Below are 24,144 nucleotides of genomic sequence, written 5' to 3'. Positions count from 1 at the left end.
GACAGAAGCCAAAAAAGACGCCAAGGGGGAACTGGAGGGGAGAGAGGCTTTGGTCAGAGGGGGCCTGGCTGTTCTGCCCAAGTCCTTACTTAGACTAGTAACTGCCTATTATTTTGGACATTAAGGGGAGAAATGATTTTGGTTTTTTTTCTGAAGAATGAAAAAAAGCAATGAATTACATTTTTTAAAAGCAAAATTTTAAAAGTACATTGTAATGCCTGGAAGCTTTAAAATTGTAAAATTGTAAAATTGTACATACGAAACAATCAATGACCAAGATTTTAAGAGCATTCTAGGACATGGCTCTTGACTCTTATCTTCGTTTTAATTTAACCATCTCTATAGAAAGTAGGCACTTAAGCCCTAGCTGGTTTGGCTCAGTAGATAGAGCTTCAGCCTGCAGACTGAATAGTCCCAGGTTCGATTCTGGTCAAGTGTACATGCCCAGGTTATGGTCTCAATCCCCAGTAGGAGGCGTGCAGAGGCAGCCAGTCAATGGTTCTCTCTCAAATCAATGGTTCTCTCTCATCATTGATGTTTATATCTCTCTCTCCCTCTCCCTCTCCCTTCCTCTCTGAAATCAATAAAACTGTTTTTTTAAAAAAAGAAAAAGAAAAAGAAAGTGCATCTGAGGTATGGGCCATCTTTGGAGCTGGATCCAAAATCATTGGTAAAAGAAGTAAGTGGCCTGCAGTCCGTGCAAAGGGTCACAGTGGTGACCAGTGTAGAGCCTCAAATATAGAGCTCTGCAATCGAAGTCATGCTGCCCTGTAGCGCTCCAAGAGTAAATAAATGGCAAATTATATCCAATGTCTTCCATGGCAGTTAATTACTAATTATTTTGGCCTTTTTACTTTATTTATTTTAAAATATATTCTTATTGATTTCAGAGAGAAAAGAAAAGGGGAAGAGAGAGAAACATCAATGAGGACAGGGAATCATTGATTGTCTGCCTCCTGCATGACCCACACTGGGGATCAAGCCTGCAACCCCAGGCATATGCCCTGACTGGAAATCGAACTGCAACCTCCTGGTTCATAGGTCAACACTCAAGGACTGAGCCACGCCAGCCAGGATATCTTGGCCTTTTTTAAATGGCCCAAATTAATTGAATTGTTTTTACCTTGTTGGTTTTGTGACAATTTGTATTCTCTCCTAGTCAAATATACATTATTTAAAACCACCACACGCCAAGTAGTATGCTATTCACTGCAAACACAAGGACAAATTCATAGCCATACTTAAAAAGAGTTTTTAAAAATAGAAAAATGGAGTGAAACCAAAAGAAAAAGCAGCCATCATTACATTTCCCAAAATATCACTGTTCAATTTTGCTGTGATCCTTTCACATAAACACATACATCACTTACATATAAATATGGTGTTTTTTAAATAAAACTTGATTCGGACATATATAACCTCTTATAACAAGAATTTCACTTAACAGGATGCCATATAAATCTTTCCTTAGCAGTAAATATACTCTATGCCATAATTTTTAATATTTTAATATATTATTCTGTTGCAAAGATATGCTACAATTTATAAGAGCAATGCCCTGTTCTTAAAAATTTAGGATGATTTTCATTTTCTACATTTATTTTTAAATGCTACAAAGAACATCTGCATAGGTAACCTTTTTACCCTAACTTTTTTCCTTAGGATAATTTCTGAGTACATTTTACAGATTTTTTATGTATCCTCCAAATGCTATATCTGACTTGGAACAGAAATGTGTGCTCAAAAAGCATGGGAATATTATAATAGCATTATTTCTTTTTTTTTCTTTTTTTCTTTTTTTGTCATTTTCTTACAATAGCATTATTTCAAACCACTGGAAATTAAAACAACCAAATGTTCATCAAAATTAAAAGGACAAATAAATTGTGGTATATTTACACAATAGATAACTATACAGCAATGGAAAAAGAGTGAACTATTACACACAGCATGGCTAGATCTCACACACATAATATTGAATGGAAAAATCTAGATGTAAAAGAGTGCATATTGCATAATTCAATTCACACAGTTCTAAAATGAGGAAAATTAATTTAAAAAAATAGAAGTCAAAACAGCAATTACCTTTGGGAAAATGTAAACTGGGCAAAGGCACCTGGTGGGTATCTGGGGAGGGCGGTGGTAATAATCTATCTCTTTATCCAGGCCACAGTTGAGTTGGTACGTTTACTTGGTAAAAGGTTACTGGGTTTCCTTGTATTTTTGTCTTCAATGAAAAAATTGTTTAAGAGGATTAAAAACGGTGGTGGAGTAAGTGGAAGCTACACGGACACTCTCCCAGGACCGAACTGGAAAGACAACTAAAATACAGAAAAACCAGCCTGAAAAGTCACCTGAAGACTAGCTGCAGAGAACCCTGATGACCAAGGACAGGAAGTGGGGCCTCCAGAGAGACTGAGGGCATCTTTCCCCTGGGACCTTTGCTAACCAGGAGGTTTGGACCTGGGGAAAGACAGTCACTCCACCCTGTAGCCCATCTAAGGCCAGTCAAGGCTGATAACAATCAGACTGCAGGCGGAGGCTCTGAGTCTTTGCCTGATGTCCTTCTGCAAGCATGTCAAACTCAGAGGCTAACACGGGCCAAATAAACTAGGTTTACTAGTAAGTGTATGTGGCCGCAAAAAAACAAAAGCTTCCATTTTCATAGAAACGTAGGTGTATTTCGATAGAGACATGCTGAATACAAAGGGCTGAAATAAATGAGTCATTGTTAGCATAAAATAATAGATCTTTTAATAAAAATTAATATTTTTTCTTGAACATTAACTTACCAGACACTGAATAACTGCACAAATTAATAAGCGTAACGCAAATTAACCTATTTAATGTCCTCTGAAAGTGAAATATTTCCTGTTGCACACACCAAACAAGCCAGTCCAAGATTAATGACGTGGCCATCAGCTGCTAAAATAGTCGCTGCTAGTATTAGTGGAGAGAAATGGTGCACATGCGCATAAGGTGCGTAAGGGAAATGAGTACAACACGATGATAGCAATCGGTCATTAGCGAATGTTATAGTTCGTTATTAATAATTATGTATAACAGGATATTATAAAAATTAAGTTGTGAAATTTTTATTAAAACGTTTCTTACATACCGTTATATTGGCTGGGCCACACTATTTGTTGTGGGCCGGATGCAGCCCTTGGACCTGGATTTTGACCTGCTTGCTCTAAGGCAGTGGTTCTCAACCTTCTGGCCCTTTAAATACAGTTCCTCATGTTGTGACCCAACCATAAAATTATTTTCGTTGCTACTTCATAACTGTAATGTTGCTACTGTTATGAATCGTAATATAAAATCTGATATGCTGGATGGTCTTAGGCGACCCCTGTGAAAGGGTCGTTCAACCGCCAAAGGGGTCGCGACCCACAGTTTGAGAACCACTGCTCTAAGGCCAATCAAGGCTCATAATCAGACTGCAGGATCTCTGGGGGTTTTGCATCTTTGCCTCATCTCCTTCTGGGCCCAGGTGTAGGAAAAGCAGACCCTGGTGCACATCTTGGTCCTTTCCAAAGGCATGCAATGCAGCTCCAGAAGAGGGAGCCACAAGCTGCGGATTGCTGATAGCCCTGAACAGGGTACTTGGGGCAGAAACAGAGCCTGACTGTCCTGAGCTAGAGATTGGGAGTCATAGCAGATCTACCTAACACACAGACACAAACCCAAACAGGCAGCCAAAATGGGGAGACGAGAGAGAGAGAGAGAGAGAGAGAGAGAGAGAGAGAGAGAGAGAGAGAGAGAGAGAGAGAAGAATTCTCCAGGAGAAGAGAGAAATGAAATGGAGATAAGAAATTTATCTGATACAGAGTTCAGAATAATGATGGTAAAAAATGTTAAAAATTCTATAATACCTCTCATAAAAAAAACAAGCAAACTTTATGAAAGTTTGGGAGGTCAAGGAAGGGTTAATCCAAGTAGACTTTAAAGGTGGGTAGGAGTCAGCGTAAAGACTGAGGAGCAAAATATTCCAGGCAGCAGGTGTATGGTGAGCAAAGAAGGAAGGCGGAACGTGTGGGGACTGGTTGGGGAATGGCAAAGGCTGGGTGTGGCTTCGGGGTCAGGGAGGGCAGGATAACCCAGGAAAGAACCTGGGATTAGATTGTAGAGGCCTTAAATACCAGGTAACTGAGTTTAGTCTCCACATGGAAACAAATTAGAAGCAAAAGTAAAGCCCCTTTTCTCATTATGACACTCGAACTCCTTGTAGTTCCACATTATACATTATACTTTCACATTATAAGTTTTAACTTGAAGGTGTAAATGTGTAACTGTACTTGACTCTTTTAGGTATTTTCATGGGAATTTATTATGTAAGCAAACCAAATAGAGTTGTGTTGCTTATGAAAGCTTTTTATAAGGCTGTAGGTATTAAGAGTTCTTAAACTGAAAACACCAACCTTACCAAAACAGACGAGGAGTCTGCAAACTATAGCCTCTAGACCAAGTCTGGGCTTCTGCCTGTTTTTCTAAATAAAATTTTATTGGAACCCAGCCAATAAAATGTTTCTCTCTCTCTCCCTTACTCCCTCTAAAATCAATTTTAAAAAATACTTTAAAAAATGCTTTAAAATTGATTTAAAAATTGGTTTAAAAAGTTACAGTCTGGAAATGTTTTGGAACTAGATAGAGAGGTGGTGCCATTGGAATGTTCATTTTTTTAAAATATATTTTTATTGATTTTGGATTTGAGAGCGAGAGAAACATCAATGAGAGAGAAACAGCAACATTGATTGGATGCATATACTGGCATTTTCTGTTAGGATTTGCTCTTTGGCATTATGTTTAAGAAGTCATTTCCTACAACTTGTACATACACTGAGTCTTGTTTTTCACATTTAGATCCTTGTTCTACCTGGAATGTATTGTGTGTGGATGGTGGGAAGTGCGGATCTAATTTTACTTTTTCCACGTGGATAGCCATATGATTATTTAAAAGGAGCCTGCAATTAGAAATAAACAAATATATATTTTAGTCGGAATAGATTACCTCCAGACATAAAGCTTAGTATTATGAGAACTTACTGCATAAAAAAAGAACAATAACAAAATGAAAGAAATAATTTACTCGGTAAATACATTTGGCCATTTGAGCAAAAAGGAAATCTATTTAGCTACTGGGATCACACTCTGCACCAAAATAAATTCCAGAGGGAGCTAAATATAAAAGACAAATTCATTAAAAGACCAGAAAGCTACATCCATAAATATGACACTTTTGGTGGAGAATGGAAATATCAATACGTAAGATTTTTAAGTATCCAGGAATAAACATAATAAGAAATGTGTGAGATCTTTCCAAAGAAAAATTGTAAATGCTACTGGGCGGAGGCACATAGAAGGAGGCTATGGGAAATATACCCTGTTTTTAGAAAAGAGACATAATGTATCATTACGGAAATTATCTTTCCTTAAATTAATCTATACATTCAATACACCCCACTAAAAATGACTTTTTAACAAGTCAAGCTGAACTTAAAGCTTATATGGTAAAGTAGATATGAAGAAGAACTAAAACAAATCCTAAGCAAAGGTGAGTGATAAGGGGGACTTGTGTCTATTTCACATTAAAACATATTACAAAGGCCTGGCTGGGTAGCTTCGTTGGTTAAAATGCCATCCAATACATCAAGGTTCAATTCCTGGTCAGAGAACATACAAGAAGCAACCAATGAATGCATAAGTAAGGGAAACAACAAATCAGTGTTCCTCTCTCTTTCCCTCTCCCTCTCTAAAAAGAAAAAGAAAAAGAAAAAGAAAAATCAATCATAAAAAACATTTTGCCAAGGTTTGAAATTGTTGACATGATTCTTGGCAAATATCTGGAAGATGGCATCCTCCCGTGAGGGGTCCGGGGCTGATTCCAAGTGCCCGGTGGAGACTTGGGACTGAAACCAGAATTTTATCTTTGCCGAACTTGTGCTCCGGGCAATGAATTCACGTGCCTGTGTTCTCACCGGGATGCACTCACCAGACAGGCATTCTTGCTTCTTAGAATGACAAGAATTGGCCCGAGGACCTTGATGTTCAAAGTGAGGTTCCTGGACCAGCATCAACATCAGCCGCACTTGGGAGCTTGTCAGAAAAGGCGATATCTCTGTCCCGCCCCAGACCTAGAGCCAGAACCTACCTTTCAACCAGGCACCTGGGGAGTTTTTGCACATTGCAGTTTGAGCAGTAGTCGCACACTGGACCAGTGGTTCTCAACCTTGGCTGCACATTAGAATCACCTGGGAATCTTTTCAAAATCCTGATTTCTGGGCCCCATCCTCCGGAAATTCTGTTTCTTTGTTACTCATGTTGTGGCCCCGCCCCATCACAAAGAAACAGAATTTCCGGAGGATGAGGCCCAGAAATCAGGATTTTAAAAAAAGATTCCCAGGTGAGGTGATTCTAATGGGCAGCCAAGTTTGAGAATGACTGCACTAGACTGACCTTGTCAGTGGAATAAAATTACCTTTCACCCACCACTTATTTTCGTTGAACTAAGGCTTATATCAAAAGTGTTCTCCTTTGTACTCATTTTTTTTTTTTTAATTACCAGCCACTTCTGCACCTTCTTATTAATTTTTAATCTCTCTCTCTTAGGACATGTGCCCACTGGTCTGAAATGCCACCCTGACCAGGAACACCTGGTTTACCCTCTGGGTTGCACAGTCCTCATTCAGGCGATAAATACCAACAAGCAGGATTTCCTGCACGGCCACGGCAACAACGTCTCCTGTGTGGACGTCTCCAACAGCGGGGAGTACATTGCCTCGGGACAGGTCACGTACATGGGCTTCAAGGTGAGCAGCCCGAGAGTCACTCCCTGTGAGTGGACTGAGAGCCGCCCGCCTTAGCAAACCCGCCCCGCCTGCTGGTGGGTCAGCTCTGGGCTGACGTGCGTCTGTGACGTACAGTAACCTTCATCTCGGGTCAAAACTGCTGTTTAAAATTTTATCCCTGCTACTCTGTAAAAATGTGCTTGCTTCAGAGGGAAAATAAGACTACTCCCCACTCCAGAGAGGCTGTAAAATATGCCCCAGACAGGGATGTCAGTGTTGGCGCCAGGCCAGGCCTTGAGATACGGTCTCAGGGACCTGTCCAGGGACCTGTCCCAGCACACAGGACTTTTTCTCAGAAGGTCCGGAAGTCTCATTCCAAATTTGGAAAACAAAGAGCTGAAAAACGTATAAATTGAAAAGACTTCCACCATATTGGGCCCCGGAATTTGAGAAGCTAGAGTTCCGCTGGGCCCGCTCGCGCCAGCGAAAATGAACAGGACTCCAAGTAAATTTGGCTTATTGATTCAGGCGTCTTCTGATTTACAATATAACATCTGTACCCTTCCTCCTCTCCCTCTTGACCCGCCCCCCCCCCCCCCCCCAGCTCCTTTTCATTCTCCCAGGCCGAGAGGGAAGGAACCCGGCAGTTCTTACACCAAATGCTGCTGCCGGTGACCGATCTGCTCAGGAATAGAAGTCACCCTTTGAAACCGTTTCCATTTTGTTGCTGTGGTCTTTGTAGGACATGATGCCCTTTCTAGAAAAGTGACACCGCTACTCTTCTTCGCCGAGGGGGGCAGCCGCCTCCGCGGGTTCTTGAAAGCCTGTCCGTGACCTGACTGTGTGTTCTTTCTCCCAGGCAGATATCATCTTGTGGGATTACAAGAAAAGGGAGCTGATTGCCCGGCTGTCACTTCACAAGGGCAAAATTGAAGATCTGGCCTTTTCACCAAATGATCTGTACTTGGTCTCCCTCGGGGGCCCAGATGATGGAAGGTAACGAACTAAACATGCATAGTTATGCTCCAGCAGGCATGTTTCTAGACATGCCAAACACCCTCCCCCCTCTAACATTCCCTGGTGTGTGAAAGCCTAGGAAGAAAATGCCGTAGGACCCTGGCGGGCATGGAAATGCGCTGGGGGCTTTAGAAAATGGCCAATGCCTGGCTCCACCTGCAGAGAGTCAGCTTTGATTGGCCTGGGCTTTGGGAGCAATAAAAGCTTCCACATGATTCTAATGTGCATCTAAATTCGAGAGTCATTGCTATTAAAAAAAGAGAGAGAGAGAGAAAGATGACATCTTCATCATCATTGTCATCAGCAGCAGCATCAAAGGCAAAGCTGATTTTTGTGAGCACTGACTATGTGCCAGGCGTGTGCTGCACTTGAACTGCGTAACCCCATTTAAGCCTCACAGCAACTCCAGGAGGTGGGAGCTGCTGCTACCGGGAGGGGCTAAAAAGCTGCCAGTGGCAAGGAGCAGAGCTGAGAGGCAAACCCTGGCAGTGCGACGCCAGAGGCGGCATTTTTAGCTTGCCTCGCCAAGACCTGACCTTGGCCCTCAAGGAACTCATAGTCAAGTGAGTAGGCAGAGAATACATACTAGTACAAATGAAATTGGGGGGAAAGTATTTAAAAACACTACGTTAGAAGGAACAATCAATGCAGTCCACCTACCTGTGTAAAGAGTCTGGAAAAGTAAAATAACAACACCTGAGGTGTGCGTAGGATTCAATACCGTGGTGCACTTGTACAGGTACTTTCTTGTTTGAGCTCCATGGGTTTATTACAAATGAGATTTATCAAAAAAAAAAAATGAAATTTACTTTTATGTGTAGTGATATAGTGATAGTTCTGTGTGCATACCAGACTTGTGTAGCAAGGCCACAGAATTTTAATGAGATTCCCACCTTTAATAGGTGTTCCTTTCCCCTGTTGAGTAATTACACCTTCCCTGGGCCATCCCCATTTGACTGTTTGTGGTAAGAAATGTACCCAGAAATCATCTGTCAGTATTCTTGGTTTAACTTTAAAGCAGCTGTGCTCAGCCTTGGGTGCACATTGGAATCACCCAAGGAAATGTACAAACTACTGATGCCTCGTCTCACCCCAGAGATCCCTGGAGCTCGGCAATCAGGCCCCTTCCACTTCCACGTCTTTCTGCCAGAAAGGTGCCCAGGCTAGACCCAGGGGGAGAAAAAGATGGCCCTCTAGCCAAGCTTAATCTGCACATTGTTCGTCTCCTCTGTCATTTTAAGTTTGATTTTAGGCTGTCTAAAACTTGCTTGCAGAAAATTAGGGGATGTTGAGAAAAACATTCTAAAGAAAGTTTCTTTCCTAAAGAAAGAAAAACAAACCTTGCCAGGCAAGAGCATGCAATATGCCCACCCCTGAAGAGCCACGGAGGGGAGGAAGACAAAGTTCTGAGGGTTGGTTTTGGATAATCAGGGATCAACCCTGAACCTGTGGCAGGGTCCCTTCTACCCAAACCACCTGGCGTCTACACACAGGATGAGGAACAGAGGGGTGGTAGGGACTGTAGTAGACATTTGACAGTTTGGATGTGCATGCTTTTAAAAAACATTTTGTAAACTATTTATGAACCTTTTTTGCACTCATGTTGTCACACATCAGTATTGTAATGCACCCTGCTTTTTGGTCAACTTGATATCAGGAACATATTCTGTGTGTGCACATGTAGACATATGCCACATTCTTTGCAATGGCTGCATGGTATTCCACTGCATGGATGTGCTGGAATTTACTCAGCCAACTCTCTCTCTATGTCAGTGGCTTTTATTTAGTTTTACACTTTAAACTTATTTTTCTGAAAAATTTAAACTAGCCCTGACCAGTTTGGCTCAGTGGATAGAGCGTCGGCCTGCGGACTGAAGGGTCCCAGGTTCGATTCTGATCGAGGGCATGTACCTTGGTTGCGGGCATATCCCCAGTGGGGGGTGTGCAGGAGGCAGCTGATCGATGTTTCTAACTCTCTATCCCTCTCCCTTCCTCTCTGTAAAAAAATCAATAAAATATATTTTTAAAAAAAACAAAAAACTATGCTTTAAAAAAAAAAATTAAAACTACACATGTCCATGGTTTATAAAGAAAGTATGTTTTCTAACTATGCAGATGGATTCAAAATACATATTCCCTCCACCTAGAAGAGCTCTACTCTCCTAAGGCCCTTGGGTTCATTCTTTACAGCTGTATTAAGATATATTTTACGTACCATAAAATTCATCCATTTAAGGTATACAGTTGAGTGGTTAATTGAATGGTTTTGTGTTTTTGTAGGTGGGGGGGGGGGGGAGGGTTGCTAAAATACTTCCCCCAAGGAATTTTTTACATGCTGTGTTTTGTAACCATCACCACAATCAATTTTAGAACATTGTCAACACCCCCCAAAGAAATCCCATGCCCATGAGTGGTCACTCCTCATTCCCGCTCCACCACTACCCTCCCAGCCCCAGGCAGCCTCTAATCTACTTTCTGTCTCTATAGATGCGCCTGCTCTGGATGTTTCTAATAAATGGAGTCATACTGTATGTGGCCTTTTGTGACTGATTTATTTTATTAAGCATAATGGTTTCATGGTTCATCCATGTTGTGGCATGTATCACTACCTCATTCTTTTTTATTGTCAAATAATATTCCATTGCATGGATATACCACTTTTTCTTTATCCATTCATCAGTTGATGAATTTTTGGCTCTTTTCCACTTTTAGGCTATCATTAATAACTAGTGGCCCGGTGCACAAAATTTGTGCACATTAAAAGGGAATTAATTAGAGGAAATATTTTAATATTGCTATTTGCCCTTTCTCTATAATAGAAGTGTCAGAGATGAAAGAAAATTAGTAAAATGTATGTGAAAAATCTCCCTCCTGTCAGAGTCTGGAGCGTGCCGCAGGACCTAGAGCAGGGATGGCGAACCTATGACACACATGTCAGAGGTGACATGCGAACTCATGTTTTTGGTTGAGTTTTCTTTGTTAAATGGCATTTAAATATATAAAATAAATATCAAAAATATAAGTCTTTGTTTTACTATGGTTGCAAAGATCAAAAAATTTCTATATGTGACACGGCACCAGAGTTAAGTTAGGGTTTTTCAAAATGCTGACACGCCGAGCTCAAAAGGTTCGCCATCACTGGCCTAGAGTCAAGTCCCTACCCACCACCCACATCCACCCACATACGCTTTGAAAATGCAGGAGACCCAGACCCAGCCGGCCCCACCCCCGTCAAGACCCACCAGGCGGGGGGTGCAGCCTCAGGTCTCCTGTGAAGCCCTGCTGAGTGGGGGGGGGCGTGGCCTGAGGTCCCCCAGCCTGGCACTGGTGGGGGGGGGCACAGCCTGAGGTCCCCTGGCCTGGCGCTGGTGGGGGGACACGGCATGAGGTCTCCTGGTCCAGTGCCAGGGTGGGGGGTGCACCCTGAGGTCCCCTGTCAAGCCCCGCTGGGTGAGGGGCATGGCCTGATGCCCCTGTCAAACCCCACGGGGCGGGGGGCACGGCCTGAGGTTCCTTGCCCAGCCAGGCGCCATGCAGCCTCAGGTCCCCGCTGTTCAGTCGTGATGTTATGGCGTCCTGGCTAATTTGCATATTCTTCTATTATATAGATAGATGCTGCTATGAGCATTCATTTATAAGATTTTGTATGTACACATGCTTTGATTCTCTTGGGCATAAAGCACTTGGTTTTAAGAGGGTTTTTGTTGTTGTTGTTGTTCATCTAGTTATCAGTATAATCTTTTAAGTAATGTGTCTCTCAAATTTCCCCATGCAGGTGGGGCCGGCTGGGTCTGGGTCTCCTAAATTTCCCATGTTAGATGGTAACTATCAACTTCTATCTACCTCTCCGTTTTTGGAGATCTTGGTTAGACCTTGATTTTAGATTACCTGTGATCACACATTCCACATGTGTACAATTTGGGAAATAGAAATAGGCATGTTTTACATTGACACGGTTTATAACATTTGTATTCTATTTCTGTGATACTTGGACGACTGACCGGAAGCTTGAGGGCGGGTCCTAGCACTCTGCTTCAACAAGCCCTCAAGTGATTCGGATACACCGTCAAGTTTGAGAATACTGCCTTAGGTTGCCCTCTTTATTGCTTTTTTTTTTTCTAGAAAACTTCCCCAAGGGGGTAGTGATGATATAAATGGGGGGGTCAACTTCTATGCCTTGAATGTCTGAAAAGGTCTTTATTTTAGCATCGGACTTGATTGTTGCACTTGCTAGTCTCTGACGTCATAATAATTTTCCTTAAAAAAAAATATTAAGTGTCACTTATTTGTCTTCTCAGATCCAGTGTGATCCAAGAGCTGTTGGGGGAAGGGGGGTGAGGGGGGGGGGTCAGTGTAATTTTGTTTGTTCCTTTGTAAGTAACCTGTTTTTCCCTTTTTTCTAGAACTACTGAAAGAACGGTTTCTTATTTTGAAAGCCCGCCTGGCCCTGACCTGTTTGTCCCTCTCGTTCTGGCAGCGTGTTGGTGTGGAGCATAGCCAAGAGAGACGCCATCTGCGGCAGCCCTGCGGCCGGCCTCAACGTGGGCAACGCCACCGCGGTCATCTTCTCGGGGGGCTGCGACGAGATGTTTGTCACCGCGGGGAAGTACGCATCTGCAGGCGGGGCGCAGGGCCCATAAGCCACTTTATTTGCTTCTGCAGAAAACAGGGTCATTCCAGTGTGTGTGTGTGTGGGGGGGGGGGGGCATGTTTTCCGTCCTGGAAACATATCCTAAAGTCTTAAAAATGGTTATTTGAAAATTCTGTGCTTCCCACGGAAAATATTCTGCTTATCTGCTAACTCCATTTCCGGTTCTGGTCCAGGTGTTACTGATAACACATCACGCATAAGCTGTGCTCCCAGAGCGTTTTGCAGATTCGCTTACTGGGTGATGTTTTTTTCCACCTGCTTTTGATTTAGGTTTCATGAAATGATAGTTTGAGAATGAACTGTTCCAGGAAGTTTCAAGGGTTTGACTAGTAGCCATGTGAGATCCTTTCCAGTAGGGGACCAAGGTCTGAACCGAGGCCAGCATCTGCTTAACTGCAAAAAACTAATGTACAGACTCCCCAGCCTATATGAAGGCATCCTATTTCATGCCACGTATCAGTTCAAAGGTCAAACATCTGTGAATGTCCGGTGGCAGTACACGGAAGTCTACGTTGGCTGCAACTATCCTTTCTGGCCCACCTGCGGTTTCCCGTCTAGAGAAGCACACGGTGTCGCCTGCTTCTCCGCCAGAGCCAAGCATTTGTGCTGCTCTGCCCCTGTACTGCCTCCTGTCCCCACCTGGTGACGCGTGGCACACATTTGTACCCTGGATAACAACGAGGAGGGGCCTATTCAGAAGCCATGACGTGACTGGCTGGGATGACAGCCAGCCCCTAAGGAGCGAATCTGACTAGGGCAGTACCCGGACCCTGAAGCAGCTGACCACGTCCCGCCCTGTCTCCGGGGCTGGTGACCGTGAGGCTCTTCAGCTCCGTTCAGGTTTCAGCCGGTGGACGAGGCCTTTATGTGATGTGGTCGCTCTGCTCCTCGGCAGCTGCGGCAGCTGTAAGCATCAACCGATTCCGACATCTGAGGACACCATTTCTCCAGGAGTCAAACTTGAATTTGAGTCAAAACAGAAGTTTTTAGGACAATCTCTAACCGAGGTCTGCTTTAATGTCATGTGACCCTGATGGCTGAGAAAAAGCCCTCTGAAGTAAGATTTCTGGGATGGCGCCCTGACCCTGGGCTCTCCACGATGCTCCCAAGTTCAGGGGTTCCATCCGATTGTCTCCAAGAGATATCCTGCAAATCCCAGTATTTCAGCCTCCAAATGCCAGCTAGCAGGAAGGCCATGGAAAAGCTCTTTTTCTTTTTAGTTTAGAAAGTACATTCAAAATACTTATTGAACACTTAATTATGTGAATAACACTGGGGGCTAAAGGAAAAGAAAAACTGAACTTGATCAATAGATTTTTTTTTAACATTTTCTGTCTTAAGATATTAGCTAAAGTCTTGGTGATGTTGATCATGAGATATTTATACAATTATTAAGTCAGACGAACTCAACATACAAGGAGGAACTATCACCTGTCTGCCAGGTCTTGTGTTAGGTGCTGATTTTGTTGGACTTTTCGTTGCTTAGTCTCATTTCTCCTTCCTTGAAGACAGGACTCCCCATAAGGAAGTCCTTCCTTTTAAAAAACTTCCTCACAGATCAATATCTATGAACTCCGGTTTGCTCTTCGTTTGTTTCCTTGTTTATTTGTAAGTCTTTCTGTTTTCACTCTAGTGGGCAGAGAGCCGGGTGTGAGTCCTTGCTCTGGTGTACGCAGCCTCTGCCTTTTCTCATGGGGAGAGTTGGGGGATCATAGCCCTTCCCTGCAGGGCGGTTGTGACCATCAGATGGAAGACCTTCGGTAGAGCACTAGACTATAAGAAACCCTCACATGTATCTAGTTCTCTTCTCTTCGGCTTCAAGTCATACAGGAAACAGAGAAGAGGCGAAGTGGTTGTTAAATGGGCACCCAGTTGATTGTGAATTTCTTTCCTGTAGTGGGACAATTCGAGTATGGGAACTGGATCTCCCAAATAGAAAAATCTGGCCAACTGAGTGCCTAACAGGACAGATGAAAAGGATAGTCATGTGTATTACAGTAAGTATTACTGTGTTGTTTTAACGAACTATTAGTGCAAGTTCCTGTTAACAGCACTGACCAAGGTGTGTGTGTGTGTGTGTGTGTGTGTGTGTGTGTGTGTGTACATGTACCTTGGGCTTGGGTAGGGAGGGGAGGTCTGGACATATGAGATAGTGAGTGAGGAGGTACAGGTGAAGGACAGTCTCAATTCTGGAGCTCCCGTCAGAAGTCAGAGAGGAGCTGGACTAGACTAGACACAACGCCGAGTAGGTCTTGTAATACTGGGACCTGGGCTGACACATGGAGGGAAGCAGTGTGGCCAGAAGGCACATCGCCGTGCCACTTATGTTATCTCTGCCACTGGAAATAGTTTCTAACAATGCAAGTCATTGTTGAAAAGCAGTCTTTCCACAAAGAGGAATGATTCATATGTTTTCAAGGTGGATTCATACATGTAGACTTGTAACTCCATTCTCCATTGACTTGTTCCTCTGGTCTAGCGCATAGTCATTTCATGAGACAGCCTTTGGAAAATAGGAGATAAAGCAAATGCCTGTTCTCTTTGGAGGAGTCTCAGGAGATGGAGCCACAGGGTGTGCACACTAACCTCAGACACAGATAGACTTCCCGTGAAATGCACAGGCTAAATGCAGTCTAAGCTTTCCGCCAGTGCTGAGTCCAGCCGAGCTTTTCTTACCCTCCTTTGGGCCTGAGAAAATAAGAAGTAGCCATGCGCGCCTTTGTAGGTCTTGGTGTTTCAGAGAAAGCTCATCCCATCCCTGACTGGACTCGTGGCGTCACTGGGGAAAGCCAGGTCTTCAGGTTTCTTTGTCCTCTGACCCCTAGATGCCCAGTGATGACAGCTTCTTCTACCTGGGCACCACGACTGGAGATATTCTAAAAATGAACCCTAGGACTAAACTGATGGCAGACACCGGGCCCGTGAAGGACAAATTCAGTCTGGTGAGTGGAGACCTTCGCAGTCTGCTCTGCTTTGCTGTTTTCCGTTGATGTCTTCCCTTCGCTGCCGACGCAGACGCCAGTTAAGGAAGAGTCTGTGGAAAAAAAGAGAAGTCTGTGACCTACCGAAGGCCACACCTAAATTTGCAAGTTGCATGGCCTAGTTCTCTAGGACCTCATCTCTGTTTATATTCAGAGCGAAGGCATCCTTAGGCATCCTCAATTAGGGCATCCGAACCACACCTTTTCTCCATCTTCAAAACACACGGCCTGGGGCTGTGATTTGTAATCACGTCGGTCCCCGCATGTGGGCAGCCTGTTGCCACGTGCAAGAGAAGCATGCTCTTTGATCTATAAGACGGTAGGTACATATAACCTTTTAAATCTAATAACTAGACCTTAGATTTCAGCCTTGGCCAGTATTAGAAGTCATGAGAAGACCTAGAAATGGTCTATTGTTTATATTTGCAGAATTGCTAAGAATTCTGGTAAAAAGTCCAGTGAGAGATGTTGCTATTTAACCAAAATAAAAAGTCTACAATCGAAGGATAACTTTACAGAGTGAATGCTGCTATCCCCAGTACCCCCAGAAAGTTACAAGGGTTGCTTCTACTCAACTTTGAATGTGAAAGCTGGTGCACCTGCCTATGTCATGCCTGATAATGGAACAGATGGCTCTAACTAAACTTAGATACCTTCCATCAGACATTCCCAAGAAGTTTTAAAATACTGCACTGTGTTCCTGGGAATATGTCAAAGTGTTTTGTGTTGTTGATTTTTAATCCTCACCCAAGGATATGTTTTTATTGATTTTTAGAGAGAGAGGAATGAGAAAGAGACACACACACAGAGAGAAACATCAATCGATTGCCTCCCATATGAATCCCAACTGGAGATCAAACCAGCAACCTTTTGGTGTATGGGACAACACTCTAACCAGGGCCATGTCAGAGCTTTCTTAATCATATAATCATTTAATATTCAAAATTTTGAGGCGATGCACAAAAATGGAAGAAAGCTGTAAGTAGAAAAGAGTTTAGAAATAATCCTAGAGGAGGTTGAGATGTTTTTTCAAATTATTATTAGGGGAGGGATTCCAATATATTAAATAGATGAAGATAAAACAGATCAGGTTAAGGAAGGCAAGGCTGGGAGTGCTGCCAGTTCCAACTCCAGAGACACCCCCAAAGGGCTCCACAGAACACACTATGAAAACTGCTGGCATTTTTGCCCCCCAGCACTTGGGCTCTAAGTGCCTCCCCAGAAAAGATGCTGGCTGTCTTAGTGTGCCTCTAGCCTTTGTCACTTCGGTGCTATCCGTAGCGGCGCTAGGAATGCTTTCACTCCCAACCGTCGGGCCTGATGGTCAATTCCACCAAGCTACGATTCCATATGCCTTTTATGCCAGTGAAAAGAAAACCATTGTTGTGGGACGAAGGGTTAGGACAGGGGTGGGCAAACTTTTTGACTCGAGGGCCACAATGGGTTCTTAAACTGGACCGGAGGGCCGGAACAAACGCATGGATGGAGTGTTTGTGTGAACTAATATAAATTCAAAGTAAACATCATTACATAAAAGGGCACGGTCTTTTTTTTTTTAGTTTTATTCATTTCAAACGAGCCGGATGCGGCCCGCGGGCCGTAGTTTGCCCACGGCTGGGTTAGGAGGTATCACTGAAGACATTTAGTTGGAAAATCAAGTGATCTTGATACCCATTTTGAAATTCTACTTAAATCTTTGCTCTACAGTTAAAACGTTAAAATGGTTTCAAGTGGGCCTATTAGGCAGACAGTACTAAAATGAAGATGACGATGATGATGATGATGTGATGATTGTAACAATAACATTAAACGCACTTCCCTTGCATTATCTCATTTGATCCTTACCACAGTCTAATGAGATAAGTACCCATTTTATCCATTCTTTACAGATGAGGAAACTAAGGCACCTACCATTTAGGACAGCGGTTCTCAACCTGTGGGTCGCGACCCCTTTGGGGGTCGAACAACCCTTTCACAGGGGTCGCCTAAATACATCCTGCATATCAGATATTAACATGACGATTCATAACAGTAGCAAAGTTACAGTTATGAAGTAGCAACGAAAATAATTTTATGGTTGGGGGTCACCACAACAAGAGGAACTGTGTTAAAGAGTCGCGGCATTAGGAAGGTTGAGAACCACTGATTTAGGATCTCATGGCTAGCAAGTGTTAGAACCGGGATACGAACAAACCTAGGCAGACTCCAAAACCTGTCACTTGAACAATAGCATCTATAGTTTCAGAGAGTTTATTTAGGAATCACATATATGTAACTTTGAGGCTCTGTTGAGCTCTTTATCTCTTACTTCCCCAAGTCCCTGAGCAAATGCTAAGAATATGTACGAGGGCTGTCTCTTCGTCGGCCAGGCCCTCGCCCTGTTGTCCTGCTGTGGCACTTCGGGTTCATGCCTTCATATTCTTGAGCCTTGGTTTCTCTTCTCCAACGTCATGAGGTGACTTTTGAAAAACCAGAACAGGCAAAATTCAATTTAATGTAACTTGAAAGCACATAATATTTGTTTTATAATATTCACACTTGATTAAGACACAAGCTTATAAAGTAATGGGCTGTATTATTATTGAAAGTTTTAAAATGTAATATTGGTCAAGCACATTTTTAAATTAGAACTTTACAGTAGGTGCTACAAAATGGCCACCGTGCATCCCCAAACCCTGAAGATGGCTTTGAATGTAAATGCTCTCTATTATTTGTCAGATGCTGTACTTGTGTGCTTTAGTTCATACAATAGAGCAGTGATGGCGAACCTATGACACACGTGTCAGAGGTGACACGCGAACTCATTTTTTTGGTTGATTTTTCTGTGTTAAATGGCATTTAAGTATATAAAATAAATATCAAAAATATAAGTCTTTGTTTTACTATGGTTGCAAATATCAAAAAATTTCTATATGTGACACGGCACCAGAGTTAAGTTAGGGTTTTTCAAAATGCTGACACGCAGAGCTCAAAAGGTTCGCCATCACTGCAATAGAGTCACCAGACAATAAGGAGTCTTCTCTGGATGTCCAGCATGGTCTCTCTGCATCACATATGTGTGTAATACTCTTTGTAATACTTTAAGCAATAAAACAAAATTTTAAAAAAATGTCAAGTGAAAATGGTGGCCCCTGAGGAGCAAATGATGCTGGGGCTGTGCTTGCCCCTCCGCGCTTAGCATATTTTCCCTGCACAGGTGTTTTAAAGGGAGGAAGCCTGCTCCTTGCAGGACCAGGAGGCTACTGCCCGCCCAGGAGCTCGTGGCTGGCTCTGAGCCCTTGGGCCAGCCCCGCCGTGCATCACAGACAACCCCGGCAGGGGCCGCATCCCAGCCACGTGTGGCAGCACGGACACGACCCTGGCCGTGCCCACTGTGCCAGGCCATGCCCACTGTGCCAGGCCATGCTGTGTCTTCATGCTGAACACGGTGGGCCCTTTTCATGATGCTTTCTCCCCCCCGGCCCCAGGGAGTGACAGCGATCAAGTGCCTGAAGATGGGGGCGTTACTGGTGGGCTCCGGAACCGGATTGCTGGTCCTCTGTAAAAGCCCCAGCTACAAACCCATCAAGTAAGTTCCAGGCCCCACAGGGCTGGGATGGGGAGGGACCCACCGGAGGGTGGTTTGCTTAAAGCCCACAAAAAAACTGATATTGGCAACGTGCTATTTGCTTAAGGAATTTCATTCTTGCTGTTAAAATGAGTAATTGGAATCACAGTAGATGGCGCTTTCTTTGCCAATGAAAAGATAATGGCTTATGTTGAATCAAACCAAAGTGGTCCACTGTTACCCAGGGAAATGCTTCTCTTCTAATACACACATGTCTTTATTTAGTTAATACATTGAGCCATGACAGCGGAAATAAGCTGTTATAAACTTATTCAACAAATAACCTCACATTTCAAACTTTCAAAATTGGTTTATTCAAATGAAATGTCTTATGCAAGGGGTATCCATTATGTACCCCTTAACTGTTATGTTAGTAGTTAATGCATTTGAATGCAAGTTCTAATAAAAATAGCCAACATTTACCACCTATTTCTCTGTACCAGATACTATGCTGTGTACTTTGCTTGGCTTATCTAAATTAAAGAAACTGAAATAAAACTTTATACATTGTTACTAACAAGTATTTGTTGAACACCTCTTCCATCCAAACCAATGTGCTAGATGCTGTTAAAAAATAAAGAAGCTGCCCTAGCTGGTTTGGCTCAGTGGATAAAGCGTTGGCCTGCAGACTAAAGGGTCCCGGGTTCGATTCTGGTCAAGGGCACAAGCCTGGGTTGCGGGCTCATCCCCAATAGGGGGCGTGCAGGAGGCAGTCAATCAATGACTGTCATCATTGATGTTTCTATCTCTCTCTCCCTTTCCCTTCCTCTCTGAAATAAATAAAAAGATATTAAAATAATAATAAAGAAAGAAAGGAAGGAAGAAAGAAAGAAAGCAGCTAAGGCATGGTCTTTGCCTTCCAGAACTTACAGTCTGGTTTGGGGATAAGGATATATATACAGGATGTCCCACAAAAATGTATATACACTTAACAGCTGATAGCTCAATTTTGAAAATGAAATGTATTTTAATGAACACTGCCTTTATAATTATTCAAAGTACATTTTTGAGGATACCCTATATAATAAAGAGCTAATATGCTAATTAGACTGAACAGCAGAACGACCGCCCCGGACATCCTTCCGGACAACCGTCCAGACGAAGCCAAGGTTGTGAGGGCTGGCCTGGGCTGCGAGGGCCGAGCCCCTTGCACAAATTTCATGCATCAGGCCTCTAGTGTGTGTGTATATATATATGTGTGTATATATATGTGTGTGTGTGTGTGTGTGTGTATACATACATATATGTATATGTATATATATATGTATATATGAAAAAGTCACTATAATATAAGATAATATACAAGCACTTCATGGTCCAGATAAAGTAAAGTATCTCATAGGTTTTGTAAAGACACTTAGAGAGGGGTGTGATCTTGTTGGAATGATGAGGTCAGAGGAGCAGAGGCAGAATTTGAATTTAGCTTCAACAAAAGCCAGAACCCCAGACATGTTCCACGTGGTCCTTGGCAGCTCCGTGGGAGTCAGGGGTAGTTCCATACACGTTGTAGGAATGAGCAGCAGTTGTCTTCATTGGCACAAATCTGTACTAAGAATATGTACCAGGTGCTATTCTAGGTGCTTGGGACACATCGATGAACAAACAAAGAGGAAGAAAAAAAAAATCCCTGCCCGTGTGGAGCTTACATTCTGGCAGGAGGGAAAAGACAAACACGAAACAAGTACTGAAGGGCGATGAGAACCATGGATATACATGGGGGAGGATGTAGGGTTAGGGCAGCGGTTCTCAACCTGTGGGTTGCGACCCCTTTGGCGGTCGAACGACCCTTTCACAGGGGTCGCCGATGACCATCCTGCATATCAGATATTTACATGACGATTCATAACAGTAGCAACATGACAGTTATGAAGTACCAACGAAAATAATTTTATGATTGGGTCACAACATGAGGAACTGTATTTAAAGGGCTAGAAGGTTGAGAACCACTGGGTTAGGGGGATTTGGGCATCAAGGGAGGCAGGAACAGATTGCAATTTGAAATCCAGAGCTCAGCAGAGGTCTTATTGAGACTGTGTTTGGACCAGTTATGTGTTTTTGTGAAGGGGAAAAAAGGAAGGGAGGCAACTCAAGAACCATGTTGAGTGGATTCTGGATACATGAAGTAAAAATAGAAAATGAACCCCCTAATTATTTAACCCCTTATTTTTAATTCACAAGTGTTCCCACTGTATGAAGACAAATAGGCTCCAAGCAATTACCACAAGGTCTGTGCTCTAAGCGTCCCCAAAATAACCCCGTGTGAAGCACAGGCTCCAACGGGGTGCCGTGATTTCTGCCTCCTTGGGCTTGAGAACACGCTCACACACGAAGTCATGGGACTAGCCGTGTGCTAACACAGACCACTGGCCGTGGCCCTGTAGCCCTGGGCTCCACCTTGTCCTCTAGGGAGCCCAGATGCCAGTATCTAGCCAATAGTTCTTGGCCTTCCCCTGTGGGCTCCGTAGGTCACCTCCATTATCTCTAACCTCCACTGCAACCCTGAAAAAAAGGGGTTATTCTGTGGCTGAGTAAACTGAGGCCCCGAGTCACAGGGCTCTAGCCAGTGAAGGAGCTGGAATATGACTTGGGGTCTTCCCTTTCTTCACTTACTGTTCTGTGTCCCACCAACACATGCATCTCTGTGCACAGGAACCCCCATGGAATTCTTATTGTCAAGGCTAAATTAGTTGCAGAGAAGGCTGGGTTTCTAAGGCCTCATTTGTTTACATATTCTTTTTTTTAAAGCTTATACTCACTATGCATTTGGGGAGCAGGGGGATTGGAAAGTGGAAGAAGATAACATAATCGCTGTAAGTTCTGATGAAGATAGCCATGATTAGCATTTCACTTCTTCTTGTCCGTGTTATTCATATAATTTTAAAAATCATTGTGCTTATTTGGTATATAAAATTTTATATTCTGATATGTTACTTAATGCAAACAGTATAAACATTGTTAATGTTACTATATAATCTTTAAAATTTTTTTTGATCATTTATATACATAAATTCCATAAGCTTTTAAACATGATTTTAATGACTAGGCAAATATTCTTTAAAGTTGCTGTCTCATAGATCATCTAGTTATTCCATTATAATTATTTAGGTTGCTTCCAATTTTTCACTCTTATAAATAAGGTTATAATAACATCCTTTGACATAAGGGTTTCCCCCACCCCCGATATTAGGATCATTTTCTAAAAATGGATTCATGAAGTATTTCATTGCCATGGTCATTTGTGACTGTATGCCTGTCTGGAACATTCCCCCTGTTCAAATCCTACCACATCGCACAACCCATTTCAAACTACATCTCACCGATGAAGATTTCCTGTTGTAACCTATGCTTGACCACGGGTACCCAATATCGTACCTCCTGCCCTTCTAACTGTGTCACCTCCTTGAAGTCATTCCCCAGGTCATGTGCCTGGTTTGTGGCCCCTGGGATGCTTCCGATGGCTAATAAATAATTGTTAAGTGACTCCGCTTTACTCTTTTGCTTCTCCTCAAAGGAAAATCCAGTTACAAGGTTGTATCACCTCTATCACGCTCCGGGGGGAAGGACACCAGTTTTTTGTAGGAACAGAAGAATCATACATCTATCGCGTCAACTTCACGGATTTCAAGGAGACTCTCATTACCACCTGTCACTTTGAAGCTGTGGAGGACATTGTCTTTCCGTTGTAAGTAGACGAGGAAACTATTTTCACCCCCCAAAACAATAAGAACATGAAGATTCAGTGTAGTGTCCAAAGAAATGTAATTTAATTAATACACATTAGCATCTATTAACATAATAAGTCATAATAGGTTATGATTTTTTTTCTCTTTATTGTGCCCCGGTCTGACTCCTTTTTCATATCCAGATTGGAAGGATCTGTACTTTTTATTTACATATTGGTATTTTTAAAATCTTTTTATAAGTTGTCCTTAAAAAAAAAAAAAAATCTAACAGACCAATTACTCTGAGATTCTCTTCCTTGTCCACAATCTTATATTTTCTCATAACTAAGCAAAAATGTGTTTTCGAATTATTTGCAAACATGAATTCTAGCACCCTTTTCATTTTCCTCTTTGAAATTTTAATGATTCTTTACAGGAAAAGTTTCATTTAGCCTCTTTTAATAGAAATATTTTACAATGTATTTTATTTCAAGAAATGTTACCTACTATCCTCCAGTCTACCAGGACATCAAAAGACTTCTTTATTGACATTTTCCTTGTCCCAACCCTTCCTCAAGGGAAAGGACTACAGAAGATCATTCACAGATGATTTGTGGGCAGATCAGATGCCATTTTACATAAAAAACCTGCGGGACCATCAGGCCTTGAGATAATTGGTGCCTAAGAGGCATCCTTCCCGCTATCCCATGAAACACATTGTAGTGTCAAACATACATCGAAGAAACACTGTGCATCTGCTTCTATGGCTGCATCTCATATTCTCTTGGTGCGTTCTTTTCAGCGGCACTGATGAGCTATTTGCCACCTGTGCCAAGAGGGACATCAGAGTGTGGCACACACTGTCCAACAGGGAGCTGCTGCGGATCACCGTCCCCAACATGACCTGCCACAGCATCGATTTCATGAGAGACGGCAAGAGCATCATTTCCGGTAATGTCGGCACACTCAGAGGTGGCGTCCAGCTCTGGCTGTGGCTCTGGATCGTGTCATTCTCATCATACACTCGTCTCTACCTGTGGATAACCTGAAACAGCCACCCACTCCTTGCTTCTAATCGAGCCTCTCTTTGGCGTTCCCTTCCAGCTGGCAGACTTTCTGAGCTAAGAAGCACCAAATTTCTCTTCTCCCGAATTGCTACACATGGCATGTAGCTTTCGCTCTAGCAGGGAAATTTAGCAATTTGATTACAGAATGGATTTGAGCCTTTAGTGAGTGCAAGGCACTTGTGTTAGAACCTCTTATGTTGTTCAAGGGATAAAATCCTGACTTTAAGTTATATCCCAAAGGAAATTTATTTTTAATTTGGTTATTTTATGCATATATATATATATATATATATATATATATATATATGCCTAATATGCAAATTGTCCCCTCTGGAGTTTAACCAGGAGACCAGGAGTTTGATCACTTGCTA

The 24,144-nt window shown here is 42.7% G+C and overlaps 1 protein-coding gene across 1 annotated transcript in view; it reads left to right on the top strand.

Moving 5' to 3' along the window:
- Positions 1 to 24,144, top strand: part of CFAP52 (cilia and flagella associated protein 52) — a 36,636-nt gene that overhangs the window by 690 nt on the left and 11,802 nt on the right. Inside the window, exons 2-9 of the mRNA XM_081110564.1 lie at positions 6,610 to 6,809; positions 7,648 to 7,784; positions 12,283 to 12,411; positions 14,354 to 14,453; positions 15,282 to 15,398; positions 18,905 to 19,005; positions 22,556 to 22,726; positions 23,509 to 23,657. Coding sequence (XP_080966690.1) covers positions 6,610 to 6,809; positions 7,648 to 7,784; positions 12,283 to 12,411; positions 14,354 to 14,453; positions 15,282 to 15,398; positions 18,905 to 19,005; positions 22,556 to 22,726; positions 23,509 to 23,657 — 1,104 coding nt within the window. The remainder of the gene's footprint in view (positions 1 to 6,609; positions 6,810 to 7,647; positions 7,785 to 12,282; positions 12,412 to 14,353; positions 14,454 to 15,281; positions 15,399 to 18,904; positions 19,006 to 22,555; positions 22,727 to 23,508; positions 23,658 to 24,144) is intronic.

The sequence above is a fragment of the Myotis nattereri genome, assembly GCF_964212035.1.
Source record: "Myotis nattereri genome assembly, chromosome: 16".
NCBI classification, from domain to species: Eukaryota; Metazoa; Chordata; class Mammalia; order Chiroptera; family Vespertilionidae; genus Myotis; species Myotis nattereri.
Note: the sequence above shows the minus strand (reverse complement) of the source record. Positions and strands in the feature narration are given on the sequence as shown.